This window comes from Syzygium oleosum, unplaced genomic scaffold, assembly GCF_021117445.2.
Source record: "Syzygium oleosum isolate NSW1041296 unplaced genomic scaffold, Sole_v2.1 Sole_v2.06, whole genome shotgun sequence".
In the NCBI taxonomy this organism is placed as follows: Eukaryota; Viridiplantae; Streptophyta; class Magnoliopsida; order Myrtales; family Myrtaceae; genus Syzygium; species Syzygium oleosum.
Window position 1 is genome coordinate 6,105,606 of NW_026607490.1, and position 15,316 is coordinate 6,120,921.

General features: G+C 44.0%; 2 protein-coding genes across 2 annotated transcripts; one reads left to right on the forward strand and one right to left on the reverse strand.

Moving 5' to 3' along the window:
* Positions 1-196: 196 nt before the first annotated feature.
* Positions 197-3,940, forward strand: LOC115680179 (protein DEHYDRATION-INDUCED 19 homolog 3-like). Its single transcript, XM_030603931.2, has 5 exons — positions 197-356; positions 1,053-1,195; positions 2,210-2,287; positions 2,769-3,025; positions 3,527-3,940. The coding sequence occupies exons 1-5, from the start codon at positions 281-283 to the stop codon at positions 3,633-3,635; spliced, it is 663 nt and encodes a 220-aa protein (XP_030459791.1). The 5' UTR covers positions 197-280; the 3' UTR covers positions 3,636-3,940.
* Positions 3,941-4,288: 348 nt separating this feature from the next.
* Positions 4,289-8,030, reverse strand: LOC115680175 (uncharacterized). Its single transcript, XM_030603924.2, has 4 exons — positions 7,498-8,030; positions 6,071-7,402; positions 4,968-5,952; positions 4,289-4,782 (listed from the first exon to the last, which is right to left on the reverse strand). Exons 1-4 carry the CDS (start codon positions 7,498-7,500, stop codon positions 4,526-4,528), a joined length of 2,577 nt encoding a protein of 858 aa, XP_030459784.1. The 5' UTR covers positions 7,501-8,030; the 3' UTR covers positions 4,289-4,525.
* Positions 8,031-15,316: the final 7,286 nt, after the last annotated feature.

Here is a 15,316-nt window from a genome sequence, read left to right on the forward strand (position 1 = left end):
CCTGCTCCGCCATCTCTAGGGCTCTTCCCGATCGCTCCTGCTCCCCCCCCACCCGCCTCACGATCCTCTCCGGCCCGGCCCCCTCGCCGACGCGTTGCGGTGGTTGTGTGTGGGTGGGGTTGGGTCTCCGATCGCGACCGGGCGGCGGCGGCGGCGAGCGGGGACGGCTTTGGGGGTTTCGGAGCGAATCGGTGGTCGGTTACCCCCCCCCCCCCCCACACCACACTTTGACCTCCTCCTCCTTCTTTCGTGCGAAGAGCTCGGGGAGAAGCGAAGCTTGATGGACGGCGATTCGTGGAGCGCGCGGCTGTCCTCGGCCTCGAGGCGGTACCAATCCGCTCTCCAATCGAGATCCGGTGAGCTCGCTCGCTCGCCTTCTCTGTGCATGGCGGTCGCTGATGGAAGCGGCCGATCGTTTCTGTTGTTGTTTTTTTTTCTTTTGGAAATTCCGGGAGTGACGCGTTTCATCCGTTTCTTGAGGATAGCGAGGTCGGTCGTGTCTTGTTCGTGCCATCGCGAGAGAGTGTTGCTTTTTTTGTCGTCTCTTGCTTTGCCTGCTCCGTCGCCTGGAAAGTAGACGGAAAGAAGAGATGGGCTTTGTGTTTTCGGTTCATTTGTGTTGCCTTTTTGGTTGAACGCATTTTGTTTCTCTAGAGCCAGCCGCTTAGACCGCGGTGATTGATAGAGCAACTGCGGTGTGGATAGATACGGGAGAGGGTATATAGCATTAGCATGCGAAAGTCAAATCTGGCAGATAAAGAAGTAAAATTTCTTTTCTCCAGTTGCCTCGTCTAGACTGTTTTCCGAAATGTTCAATTTTGCCTCTAGCGTCTTCGTTTTGCTCTTATGCCCGACAGTTAGAGCATTCTGTCTCGTCTTATTTATATGGCGAAATCTCTCACAGTGGTTGAGTTGAGAGAGTGAGCGAACCCCATAAAATTTGGGCTTTCCTCATTCTCTAGGCAAGGCTGATGGTTATTTATGTATTTCGAAGGTTGTGATTGCGGTGCGCTTCTCTGCTTATCTAATGTGATGGGATTGTGTGGATGCAGATATGTTTATGGGGTTTGAAGAATTCGATGGAGATTATGATATAAGAGAGGAGTTTCCTTGCCCATTCTGTTCCGAGTTCTTTGACATCCTGGGCTTGTGCTGCCACATAGATGATGAGCACCAGTCGGAGGCAAAGAATGGGGTATTCCTGAAATTCATATGTTGATGATAACAACATCACACAGTTTATTTCTAACATGTTAGGTTGTTTGCAAGGTCACCGTATATACACATGTCTTGCCTGATGAAGGTCTTGCAATTTCTTGATATGTCACAAATAAGTGAACCAACTTCTTCGTTAATCTTGGCGATGACTCAGTTCTTAACTGTGGAAAGTTTGTTATTATTTATTTTTTCATTGGGATTTCCTTGAGAGGCCCCAATGTCTTTCATGGCGTCAGTCTCTAGTGCACTTAACTGAATGCTTCGACTGATTTGGAGAACTCAGTGCAAGCAATAGCTGTGGCCTTTCAGTTAATCATTTGCACTCAAAAAGAAATTGCAGTAAAGAGATAAAAGAAGAGAGGCTCACATTTGGAAGATTGTGAAAAACAGAAATTGCAATCATAGAATGTTTAATTGGATAAACTTAGTTAACATTCAGGTGAAAGGCTTGTTAGCATTCATGAGTGAGTATCCTCCAACAAGTGAGCTTCAATTTGAAAATAGTAAGAAGGATGCTAAATACAATCTCCCGTTCTAGTGGCATCGCAACTGTATCTTGCCTTAAATAATTTATTCGTTCAACAAAATTGTTATCTTGGTAAAGAATGTGTCGGAAGTGGGAATTTGAAACATCCACCTTCTCCATGAAGAAAGGCAGTAGGACCGCCAGCTCGACTAGGTTCTTATGTTTAAGCGGTGGACCGATTTATAATTTTAAGATATTATTCGTCTAACTTCGTCAACCAACTCTGACTGGTTTCTTAGGTTAGTCCGTCTATATACAAAACATCGGTGTTCTGGCAAACCATTGTTTTAGTTGGTAGCTAGGGTGCTTTCAGCAATGACGGGATTATATCTGTAAATGGTTGTGTGGCGTGCATACATGGCTCGGTCACAGCAATTATGTATTTGTGTGCTAAAACCATGACTATTAGAATATGTGAAAGAAAGCATGTCAAACTCTCCTAACTGATTGAGCTCTGTATTGCAGGTTTGTCCAGTTTGTGCAATGAGAGTGGGGTTCGATATGGTTGCACACATTACCTTACAGCATGGAAATATTTTGAAGATATCCTTTTTTAAATCAATACTTGCACTCTTTCCTTACATGCTATCGCGCACAATCTATTTGCTATATCTTCTTTGCTCCACTTGCAATAAGCTATTTATTTGATTTTAGTTGCTTTACATGAAGGTGCTGAATTGTGACGCACCTTGCTTTCTTTTCTAACTTCCACTTCCTGTGGATGACGCTTGGTACTAAAATTCACTTTAGCCTCCAAGTTTCATCTAGTTTTTTGCAGTTTCTTTGTGTAGTTGCCACACGATACTTTGAAACTGGGCCTTTGGATTACCTAGATTATGACTTATGAGGATGATAGGACCATATTGATGTGTGCTCCTAATTCCAATTGATCATTGCTGATTCACCATTTTAGTGTTTATGGTCAATTTTCCAAATCATGCATTTCTCCAATCTGTCGCATCGTTCCGTGACAATTATAATGTCAAGTACGCTCAACAACTATGTTCCCTTAACGAGGAGTTACATGCAGCGTAAGAGGAAATCACGTAAAGCTGGATCTCACTCCACACTTTCTTTGTTGAGGAGAGAACTACGAGAAGGGACTCTCCATTCCCTTCTGGGGGGCTCGTCCAGTATGCCTTCTTCAACAAATGTGGCTCCAGATCCCTTGTTATCATCCTTTATTGTGCCTGTTGCTGGGAATCTCTCCAGTTCTCAGCCATCCCTTCAAATATATTCAAGCTCAGCCAAGAAAAGTTTGAATGAAAATGTGGCAGAAAGGTGTGTTACTGCTCCAGGGAAATACCTTTTCTTTTAGCTGTCTTCTCCTGTCGATTGTTATAGTGCACTGCATGATCTTCTACACAATTATTTGGAAGTTACTACAGCATGTAGCATGAGTTTGAAGGAAGTGAGATGCTTTTGAGTTCGGCTGTTGGTGGATAGCAAATTATGGTCCCGTATGAGTTTTTTAGGTTGACTAGGTTGACGGAATCTATAAAAATTATTCAACAGGCTCTTCTGCGGTCCGGTAATGAGTTACTTTTCAGTTATATTACCCGGTCCTGCTGGAGCTTGTCAGGGAAAGCACTGTTCTTTTTGTCATAGTAATTTTCTTTCTTAAAAATGAGGGAAAAGGGGTGCTTCAGCCGTATGAAGAAAGTTGAGCTCACACATAGATAATAAGAGCGTGAATAGTCAACACTTTGGTTGAACGTTTCATCACTTGTCTTGTGAGAGTGGTGTTCTTGTTTCTAATGTGTGCAATTTTGTTGGTGCCAGCCACAGTCAAGCGTCGCCTTTGTCGGACAAGGATCGTGAAGAGAGGGCAAAAAGAAGTGAATTTGTGTCTGAGCTATTATGGTCCACCGTCATCGACGACAACTTATGAGTAGGTGCAGAATGGTGGGTGATCTGGAGCTTACGTGACCAAGAATCCGGCCTTGCAATCTTTATGGTCGGCCCGGGGTGAATGTGTTATCTGCTGATGTATTAAAATAGGAAGCGAGAGAATAAGTTTTATAAGCTAAAATGTAATTCATTGCTTGTCGACTTCGGTTTAGGCCCGAGGAAAAATTGTTGTATCGTCCATGTTTGTTATTAATTATTGTTAAGTTTAAATGAGAATGAAGTGCTTTGACGTGCATAGCTCCTGTGTGATGCTTGGACCTCTCAAAGCACTTTTCTTTCCGTCTATGTATATAATGTATTATTTATATACTCATCAAAGCACTGTCGAAAAAGCAAGAAATACGAGTAAGAATCGCCAAGTACTAGGAATGGAGTGTGGGAAGGATTTTTGCGGCGCCATGTATCGCATTCGAGCATTGTGCATTCAGGCATTGTTATATTCATTCAAGTGGAAAGATATTCAGTCGCTAGATGACATCTTCCTCTGTTTCCAGTGACCAAAATAAGACCAAATCACAGTACATACAAACGAGTAACATTGCACGCATTTCTGACTAGGTTCGAATGTCCGAATTGTGAGTCAGCCAACTCTTATTCCATTGAATTAGATGCAAAAGACATAGGACAACCGCCTGGGAAGAAAAAGGAAGTGCTATTGAGATTGATTGACCAACCTCTTTCCAAAAATAGGACCCCTTCAGCCAAAAATAAATATCATCAATGTAATCACAGAAAAATGGATCCTCTTGGGACCATGAACAGTCAGTCTAGTATCAGTATGGACAAAAATCCCCCCCTACTTCTCATCTAAATCCCCCCCAAAAAAGAAGGATGCACGTGCAAAAGTGGCTGCCCATGTTTTATCAATTCCTAAAGACCTAAACTCAGCCACCGCGGTGGTAGTCTCGTGTTCATTATGTTTTGGGTTACGTCTCTGACGAAAACATCGAAACATGTCGAGCAAACTCCTCTCATCAGACTTGTCTGTCCAGTGGCTATTTTGTCTATGTGGGAACAAACGGACGGCGGAGGGATCGTGTAGACCTCGCTCCTCCTGTGCTCAAGGCCGCAAGCAGCCAAGACGGTATGAGTGGAACACCTCGCTATTTCCTTAAACTCACCATGACCTGCATTGACGATGATTATTGATAAGTTCACCACACGCAAGGCACTTTGCCCACCCAGGAAACAACAAATGCAATAAGCACTTGAAAGAAAGCATCATAAAAGAGAACAAGCACGGTATTTTAGAGCATAAAATGTATAATAATAGGACCAAAAATCTAGTAGAACATATATATAACTCGCATACCTAAACTGATTTCTCTCGAAAGGCTTTTCAAATGGCTTTTGACCATCGATTGCAATTCCTCTTTTGCTCTATGAAATTGGCTGTCTTCTCTTCCTCCATAAGGAGATGCAGCCCCATCAGAACCGAGGCTGGATCGGCTACTGGACTGATGATGCTGGTCAGCACCTATAGCTGAGCTCATCCCTGCACGTTCGTCCAGAAGTGCCCGGCCAGAAGTACTGGGAGTTGGAGGGGTAAAAGTAAGGTCATGGTCGTTTACTGCGTGCCTTTTCGAGTGACCTGCTCCCAAATCAAAGCTATCCCTACTTCGAACCAACGGTGACTGATTTTCCTGTACTCTCTCCTCGAATAGATTAGCATAGGACTCTCTCGTTTCTTGAGCTGTATGATGAGATCCCATTTGCCTACCTTGATCAATGGGATAATTTAGTGGTCCAAACCGAATACTAGCAGAAGTCGTTCCATCTGCTCTTACAGCCACAGGACTTGGTCTATTTCCAGAGCGCATCTGCTGAATCTGACGAAATAGCCATCTCCTTCCCGATAGTGTGGGAGCTCCTGCTCCAGACAGCGGCGGTGTTGCTTGGCTGAATCCACCAGGAAACCTAGGAGACTGAATATTCCCATATCCTAAATTATACAATGGATGGGGTGAAGGAGCCACATTGAGGTCAAAGCTTTCCACGGCATTGGCAGTGGGCAACGGTCTGCTAGACAAACTCATACTTGTCATCCTTTGATTGGGCAAAGCGTCTTGAGCAGGAGAACTTGAAGATCCAAGGGCAACGGGCCTGCAGCCATCGCAGTACCAATTGCCTTCGGGTACTTCCCTCCCGAGACCGACGCAGTATGTATGTGCCGGAGAATCACAGAGGTCACATAAAAGCATAAGACCATCATCCCCGCCTTGTTGACACTCTGTACAAATTACATTCTCATATGGATCGAGATAACCCCTAATTTCTTCTTCACTTGGCTGATAGACCTGTGGAGACAACATGGCATTTAATATCCAGAAATACCAAAACAACACGTAAGTCTAAAACGTCAAGAGCATGCCTGTCGCAGAAAAACCAACGGTGAAGGATCAAGCAAAATGATACCTGATCACGCTCTGGTACTGGTACCACAACATCTCTCAAATCTATTCCTGCAGTTGATCTCGCAGGTTTACTAATGGCCCGAAATCTCTGTTTGCATAAAGGGCAACGAGTTTCCACCTTTGACCATTCCATGACACATTTGAAACAGAAATAATGGCCACAGCAGTCTAATCTTCCTCGAACCCTTCTTTTGTCCTCTTCTGACAGGCAAATTCCACAGACTTGCTTTACAATGTTTACTTCTTCCACCTTCTCTTTTCCCTTTATCACAATAGGCTTTGTCTGTTCATCTGGATCGTGATTCTCTTTTGTCCCATTACTGATAGATGAACTTCTCAAACAAAAACATCCAGCCTTCTTAAGTCTCTTGGAAGATAATGAGCTCCTTGAGGAAGGTTTCAAGTCCCCGCAGTACTCATTTGCTTCTCTCACCTGTTCTCTCTCTTCCTCGGAAATAGTGTAGTCACAACCAGATGACCCAGAACTCATAAAATCTGAATCCGACGATGCTACATACCTCCTCTTTCTTCTTCCCGAACTATTCTTCCTTTTTTCTCTCCAAACATTATGCGTCCCTACAAAATCAACGTCATCCTCATCGTCGCCGTCATTGTCGTCAGCAAATTTGGGTTTCTTTTGCACCACGCGACGCTTCCTTGCCATCTTCCTTGAAGGGTTTCTTGAAGTTGATGATTTCTTCCTCTTTCTATGACCTCTAGAGACCTTTCTCTGCAAACCTCTTCCACCCAACTTCCTTCTTGCGGTGTTCACTTTACTCCTGTAGCTCTTCTTTGCCACAGAATCTTCTTCATCATCCAAATAGTCATCTTCATCTGGCGCAAATTCATCATCATCTTCCTCATCGTCCTCGTCATTCACATCAAATTCCTCATCATCTTCTTCAAAGGAATCACTACCTTTCTTCAGTGATATTCTATTCCCAGCTTTCCTCTGTCTGGAGGACCCTGAATTTGGTTTTGATTTTGAATTGACAACCTTTTTCATATCTTCCTCCTCCTCCTCTCCCTCCTCCTCCTCATCCTCCTCATCCTCATTCACGTCGTCATCGTCTTCATCAGCACCGCCCGCACCATTTCCATCATAATCTTCATCGTCCTCATCCTCGTCCTCCTCCTCATTTTCATCTTCCACGAAAGCATCAATGCTATCCTCTAATGCAGACACCTCTAGTTCCCCCACAGCATCCTCGGATGCATCGGTTTCTTCATCAGATACTACATAATCCTCGTCTGAATCGTCAGAACCTTGGTCTCTAGACTTCGCCCTTTTCTTCGGGTTTCTCTTGCAACCAGCCTTCCCTCCCCTTACCATCTGTTTCACCAAATGCAGGGAGAAAATAAAAAGACAAGCTACCAGCTTTAACAAATCTAAATCAGAGGCCCAAAATCAACAGAAAGAATTCACACCATGGTCTGAGCGTCTACAACATCAAATCGTATCAAAACGGATCTCCAGATTTCACATCAAAAAATGTTTCCTTCGCAGTATCCCAAGACACAATCAGTCAACCACCAATTCCTCCCCGTCCCCCCCCCCCCCCCCCCTGCCACATCTCTTTCGATCTGCTCCAACATAGATTAAAGCTAACGCAAAACCCAGAAACCGCAAACCAAATCCAGATCAATCACATCAAGATTGAAAACAATCCGGCGGCGCAGACCAAGATTCCCATGAACAAAGGGCCGAAATAACGCGTACCCAGAAGCCCAATTCAGAGAAAGATGGGATTGCTCAACCCAGACAAAGGGCGGACACAGTCGAACATCACGGACAACAAGCAAAGAAAGAGACCCGGAAACGAGAGCACGAGCCTCGAAATTCCCACCACGAAAGCAGAGAGCAATCGAACTAATGCGATTCCACGCCCCACCCCACGCATGAACGGACCCCAAATTCACGAATCAAAGCGTCGTTGATGACAACGAGCTGAGAAGAGAAAGAGGGGATTTGCTCACCTGTGGAGAGAGAGAGAGAGAGAGAGAGAGAGAGGAGGGGCTGGCGAAAAAGGAAAAGAGGCTTTCCGTAAGTTCAAGCGAAATTGAGTTCCTTGTATTTGCGCAAAATCCAATCTTTTTCCTCGCTTTTTTTTTCCGTTTATTGAATTTTGGGGAGCTTCTTTGATGCGTTACCTCGTTGTTCTCTCTTCTTATTCATGCTCGAAAGAGGGAGAAGAAAAGAAAGAAAGGCCCCCAAAAAAAAAAGCAAAAAAGAAAACAACTGTTCGATATGCGGACGCGACAGGGCAAAAAGCCCGTCATCGGTGCGGAATTACGGGAATGCCCCCCCCCCCCCCCGTGGAGATCAGGGCGCAGGTTTAACCACGGATTCAATCATTGGGATTTTTGTGATTAATTAGCAACGTATCTGGGGGCCCCACCACACCACGCCCCTCTTTTCCTCTCTATTTTAATTAAATTTTGTTTTCTCTTCTTCTTCTTTTTTTTCATTTTTTTTTTCCCCCCTAAAAAATCATCGGACGAACATTATCGTATTTGCAAGTGACTTTATTAAAGAGCTGGGATTAAGATTGATCTATGCTGGGGTGTATTTGGAATTGCATTTAAAAATCTTTCGTTAATGAAATAGAGTAAAAAGAAAACCGATCACTCGACGTGTGGATCTTCCTTGCATCGAAACCCCGTGAGAAAATCGGGCCTTCTTCTTTAATACGCGAGCGCGATTTCTCTAAACAAATTCGTGCATATATATTATGCACGGAGTTAATGAAATTTCGTGAAGCCCGGTGTTTTTTTTTTTTTTTTGAATCACGCGAAAGTAGATATATACTGCGAGATATTTGACTTTACGGTCTTGACGACGACGACGAGACTGAAAAAGGGTAGGAAAGGAATGTAAAGTGTAAGGTCTCTCTTGATAGTCAAATCATCACCGGTGATTTTTTTTTCTTAATCACTTGAAAGTAAATATATATTGCGAGAAATTTGACTTTACAATCTTGACGGCGACGAGGCTGTAAGAGGGTAAGAAAGGAATGTAAATACTAGGGGTGATCGGTTCCAGGGTGGGTCGATTTCAGACCTAGAACCTGAAATCGACCATGTTATAACCGGTTCCTAGTTTTTGGAACCTGAAATCTATCCTGTTTTCCTTGGACCCTATTTTGGAACGTATCCTGCTTTTTCGATCTGGTTACAGGGTCTACCCGAGAATCCCTTTTTTTTTTGTTCCTTTTTTTGGTTTTAGTTTTTTCGGGTAGCAAATAGGAAAACTTATAACTCAAATCAAAGGTTATAAGTTTGACTATGCAAGCAATCTTAAGTATTCATACAAAAGAATATTATTTTAGTCCCAATAATTTAATGGACGTGACAAAACAGCATAGGTTCCAGTTGGATATATAGTTTCTTCGTTACAGAATAAAAATTTTAAGAAAAAAGAAATTGCTCCCTACAATACTTACAAGCCATTGAGTTAAACAATCCGCAAATAATGATTACCTCACTCATCTTTTATGATAGAATGCTTTGAATTCTGACCATATAAAATTGCAAGTGGACTTCCATATAAAACCGGTTCTAAAACCGGTCCAGGTGGGTTTTCATTGAAGCTGTGTGTAAAAAATGTGCTGATTAAGAAACAAAAAATATTCTTTCGCCAAAAAAAAAAGAAACAAAAATATTCATGCTTTTTATTACATTGTTGTTTGACGATTTTATTTGATTTCTTTCCCCCCTCAGCAACAGTTGCCAGGTTAGCTTGCTTTTTTTTTTCTTCTTCTTCTTCCCTTTCCCACAAAAGAAAAAAATAATGCAAAATTTCTTATTTATCTTTCCACTTATGGAAGGAAATGCAGGTTCAAAGCACCCCAGTTGAAGTGAAAGGCGCATCAATCTCATATTCACGCCTTTTTTTTTTGGAAATTATTAAGAAATAGAGATATCATTACCGTAATTAGAAACGCGTAAGAATGTAATGTAAAGGAGCAATGCTAGGCTCACGCAATTGATCTACAGAATTAGCACGACATGTTAGACCAGGAGTGGCCCTTTTAAATTTATTGACCATAATTTAAGAATGGATGATACGATAGTCCGTTGCATCACTCAGCAGGTCTGGCATTTTCCTAATCTAAGAATTGCCAAATGGGAGATTTTGTCACTCGCGGTTATGATAATAGTAAAGATAAAGAAGGCCATCAAAACATTTCGAAAAGATCGCGAAAAACCTTAAGCCAGTACTCATATGATAAATTTACCCCGAACTGATATTTTGACCACTAAAAATCCTGAATCGATACGCATGCGACGAATTTACTTTCTTGTCAGTTTACGTCGCCCGGCGAGTCTGGCAATTTCCCGATCTAAGAATTACCGAACGGGAGATTTTGTCGCTCGTGGTTATCATAATCGTAATGATAAAGAAGGCCATCTAAACATTTTGAACAAAAAACAAAAAGAAAGAAGATGAGAGGAAAGCTGGCGTGGTGTGAAGGTTTTTCATTGCCCCTTCTCCTCCTTTTCCACTTTCCCTTTTTGGGTTGAAAATTTGCAGCGGTGGCGGTGACGTGGACCAATGCCGCGTCAGCAGCCGCGTGATGCGGTGGACACAGTGGGGGCTTGTCTTGTCACCGACCCACGTGGGACAGACCAAGGGAGAGTGGCCACGTCAGATCCGCCCGTCGCGTCGGCGGATTGGAAAACGGCGCCGCCGCCGCCGCCGCCCACGGCTGTGGACGTGACGATGGCGATTTTTACCAGGGTGCTCCCGCGCCTTTTTGCACGTCATTATTTTTTCATTTCCATTAAATTCTGGTAAAAGTCCATACTTTAATAAAAGCAAAAATGCCTCCCCAAAAATTTTAAAAGAAAAAAAAAATTATGAAAACATCGTAGGCGGACCACACGTTGAAAAAGAATGCACGAAAAAAGTTTCAGGGGTGTTACGGATCAAGAAAAATTCCGAAACATGTCGGTCGCATTATTCGAAATAGGGACAATGATACAAACGATTCCCGAACTTTGGCCCAACGGGCAATATTGCCCACGAACCTTTTATTTGTTGAATATGGTCCCCGAACTTGGCGTAATGTGTAATGTCGTCGCCGAACTTTTAATTTTGTTCGATATGGTATCTGAATTTTCGGTAAATGTTCAATTCCGGTTCCTAGACTATTCAGGACAACATCGAACTTTTTCACGTGGTTTTTGGGAACTAAATTGAACATGTACAAAAAATTCGAGGACTGCATTGAACGAATTAAAAGTTCAAGAACGATATTACACATCGGGCCAAGGTTTAGGGACCGTATTGAACAAATTAAAAGATTGTGACGACACTGGACGTTGAGCTAAAGCTCGAGGACCGTTTGTACCGTGTTTCCATCGAAATAAAAGACATATTTCGGACACGCACGCTTGTCAAAGATACGTGGACGGTAAGGGGGAAAAACAAGGCACTTCCGCCCAAGGATTTGCTGCTTATTTCCAGAGGGCTTTGAAAAGCTGGCCCCGACGAGAAGTCCTCAAGAGGCGATCCCCCCAGCATCGCCGTCACCGTCGACATGCCGACATCGCCCCAAGCCTTGTTTTTTGACCCGCCCCCATATGAACATGGCGAGGTCATGCACGTTGAAAATTGACCAAAGCGCGGCATGAAGACAGCGCCGACTTCCCGTGGTCACACGTCAAGGTTTACGGCCACGTCTCTCGATACGGTCACGTGAGAAACCACGCGAACCGTCGGAATTCGATCGATCTTGTCACGTAACATGGCGGGCCTCAGAATTACCTCGACGCGACGGCATTTTTTTCCTCGATCGAAACTTGTCTCGGGCTGCCCGGAAGTCCCCTTCCGACGGCCCGAATCTAATTCGGTTGCTAGGTCTCGATGGCACGGGATTCGATTTTCGCGGAGTAACAAGTGACGTGCATGTGTATAGGAAAACTTGGTAAGGCTGTTTGCCTTGTGAAAATCGCGGAAGCCTAGTAGCTACGCGACCACTTGCGACCAGCAACAGAAGTTGTTGTTCCTACGTTGTGCACAACACAAGAAACCCACAAAAAAAATAATAGTGAGCATAGGATACGATTTCGTAGAAGATCGTGCTTCGTTGTCGAGCTCGCGATGGCCAACAAAAGACACACGAATTAGCTGTCAAAAGCTTGAAGTGGAAGACAGCCCCAAAGTTCGGTCGCCACGCAGGCCAACCGACCCACCCAACCCTTCATGGTAGGCCACCGGTCTCTGCTCCTTTCGACCATTTCTCTGGCATCTTTGGGCCGCGAATTCGGAGAATTTTGGAGGCCCGTATTCGAACTCCCTGTTCGATCCGTTCGCTTGCGTTAACAAGTGCCGCGAGACCATTCGTTATCGACCCGCACGGTACTGTAGTTGGCGGGCGCATCGCGGGTCGGACCTCCCCACCCCCCGCGGCGCCGTGCCCGAGAGTTGTCGTCCGAGCCCACCAATGACCTTCCTACGAGCGTTGGTAGGGCCCTCGTCGGGATGGGCTGGGTCGGGCCGGACCGCCCAACTGCGGGGAGTGGTGTTCGAGTTTGGACCGACGCCGACGGGACATGGATCTGGCCTGGAGCCAGCCAGTGCCATCCTCCCAGTGTTCGTAAGGCCCTCATCGGGCCGGCCAGGTCGGGCCGGACCGCCCCGACGTGCGGGAGCGGTTTTAGAGTTTGACCAGCAGGACATGGATCGGGCCACAGGCCGCTTATGGATTGAGATACTTGGTTAGTCGGTTAGCGGTGTTCCTTCTCCTTTTTTCCCCATAACTGGGCGACAACAATTCCAAAAGAGAGAGAGAGAAAAGAAAAGGGGCCGCTCTTCTTTTGCTCCATCTGCTTACATTTTTGCCTGAATTCGGACTCGAAGATAGAAAATGGATTTTTGAAAATTAATCAAAGACGCCAAATGTTATCATCTAACTATGTTTTATAATATGGTATCAAGACAGATTACTGCTAAATTTTCATAAGGAATTGGAATCAGGGAACGTGCAACCCCATTCCAGGCGGATTCCATCGAAACGGGTTTCTCAGGATTGGGCTAAGAGGGCACTGTCGATGGATGGAGATGGAGGTTGGGGGAGACTTGTGCAAGAAATCAAAGCCCCAACCGCAGCTTACATCACCTAAGCAACAACCTCTAAGACTCCTTCACATATAATGTAACTCCAATTATGGTGCATGGCATGTGTATGACTTTGGACTGGACCTGGCATCAAGAGAATAGGAATTTTTTTTTTTTGGTTATCTATTGGATCCGGGTTTTCTCGATTCCGAGAGTAAATCAAGATCGTCAACTTAATTATCACCCTCGGGATCGAGACCCGTCGTTAAGAATTCGACCGAGGGGGTCGAGATCGCCATGGGCGTCATTCGGGCCTTCCTTTCCTCTTTCCTTTTGATCTATAATGATCCCAAGGAGTACTAGAAAGAAAATGAATTGGCTCTGCCCATCTTACTTGTGAGGTTCCGTTGTCCAATATGGGTACAGCCTGTACAATGCCTTTCTCTAAGGTTTTGGAGTTGAGCCCTGCAACTATATTCAATACCACAATCTTTTGATAAACAATTCCTTTGTCCCTTCTTTTCTGTTCTTCAAATCCTACACTAGCTTTATCTTCATCCAAAACACCAATGTGGGTTCAATGTGCACGAGTCCATATTCATGATTGTCATCTTTTATGAGTCTTGGAACACTTGTTTTTGCTCTAGAAGCAGCTCATCATCTTCTTGTTCTACCTCAAAGACCAGCAAGAGATCAGAGTTGAGCTGTCCAAATTCAGTGACTTCAAGTGCTTATGACAGTCATGTGCCTGTATAACTTATTCTTTGCATGGAGAACTGATTAAGCCCCTTTGCCATATCTTGGGACCCTCTCCGCCTATTTTAATTTAGGATAAGTGCAATTAGCACTGTTGGCCTAAAGTGTGATCATCATGTTCTTGCTCTCTCTCCCATCCCTAAATTTGGTGATTAACCTTTTTCTCAGTGTGGAGTTTGGTGTGCAAAGTTAAAGTAGATCGGACCTTAATTCCGTGATTTGATTGCAAATCAAAACGACGCAACAAAGGGTATCTCAGAGCTTTCTAATTTAGCTCCCTAAGATTGGGGTGCTTAATTGGCTTCACGTCGCTTTATTATCCGACTAACCCGAAAGTTTTCTCCATCTTAACGGTCGATTTGGCTTTGTCATCACCTTATGCGTCTGGCCTCGTCACATCCTTGATGTTACAGAGACACAGGGGCTTTGTACTTGGTAAAGACATTAGAGATTGTGGATGTCAAGAAAAGGAAGTGTCATAAAAAAGCATTGTGGTCCCAAATGAAGCTTTTCAATTCATCCAAGGACACGTTGATGCATCCAAAATGAAGCTTTTCAATTAAACCAAGTACACATTGATATCTGTCAAAAACCCATTTTGCCTCCTCTTAAACCACACTGATCTGTGTGCTTAATCATAATCTTCTGAATGTTCAGACACTTATGCAGGCAAAAGAAGCATCACATAAGGTCTAGCAAAAAGGTCATGATTGAACTCTTTTTCTCAACGAGCACATCATGACTTCTGCATATCCATCGGTCAGAAACTACACGAACACTTCATTGATAACAGCAATTGGATCTGAACTTCCGCTTTTCTCTTTCCCTCTATTGTCCAATTATAGATTCATCCCCAGAAAAAAAGATAGCAACTGGGTTGAAAGCAGCAAAGGCCAGCACATTGACTTTCTCTGCTCCTCTTTTTTGTTCTTAGCAGACCCCAATCCGGAACTTTAGGGTCTTTTCCATGCATTATGTTAATGAAAGATTTAGTACAGGATAGGACTTTGGACCAATTCAGAAATGATACAACCATGTGACTTGGCTTGAGCTCTTCCTGCCATCAAGCCACTTGTTGAAGATCCAGGCCTCAAGCCCCCTCCCTCCTCCACCTCCACCTCCACCTCCTCCTCCTTTTCCTTTATACAAGTCCTAATCCTCACCTAACAAGACTTCAACTTTAATATAAAGCCTCCTTATCTATCTATATAGAAAAAGGGGAGAAATTATTGGAATTTAGACAACAGCACTTGATTATGATAAAGTGTTGCTCCTCAGAATTTAGACAGTAACACTTCAAATCCGAAGAAGGGTGTCCTGCCACTTTGGACAATTTGCTTATTCAGTTTGGAAATGGCTCCCATCTTGCACCTAAGCAAACCCCGAAAGAATTGGAAGAAGAAAAAGGAACCGCTTTGGGAGTTTGGG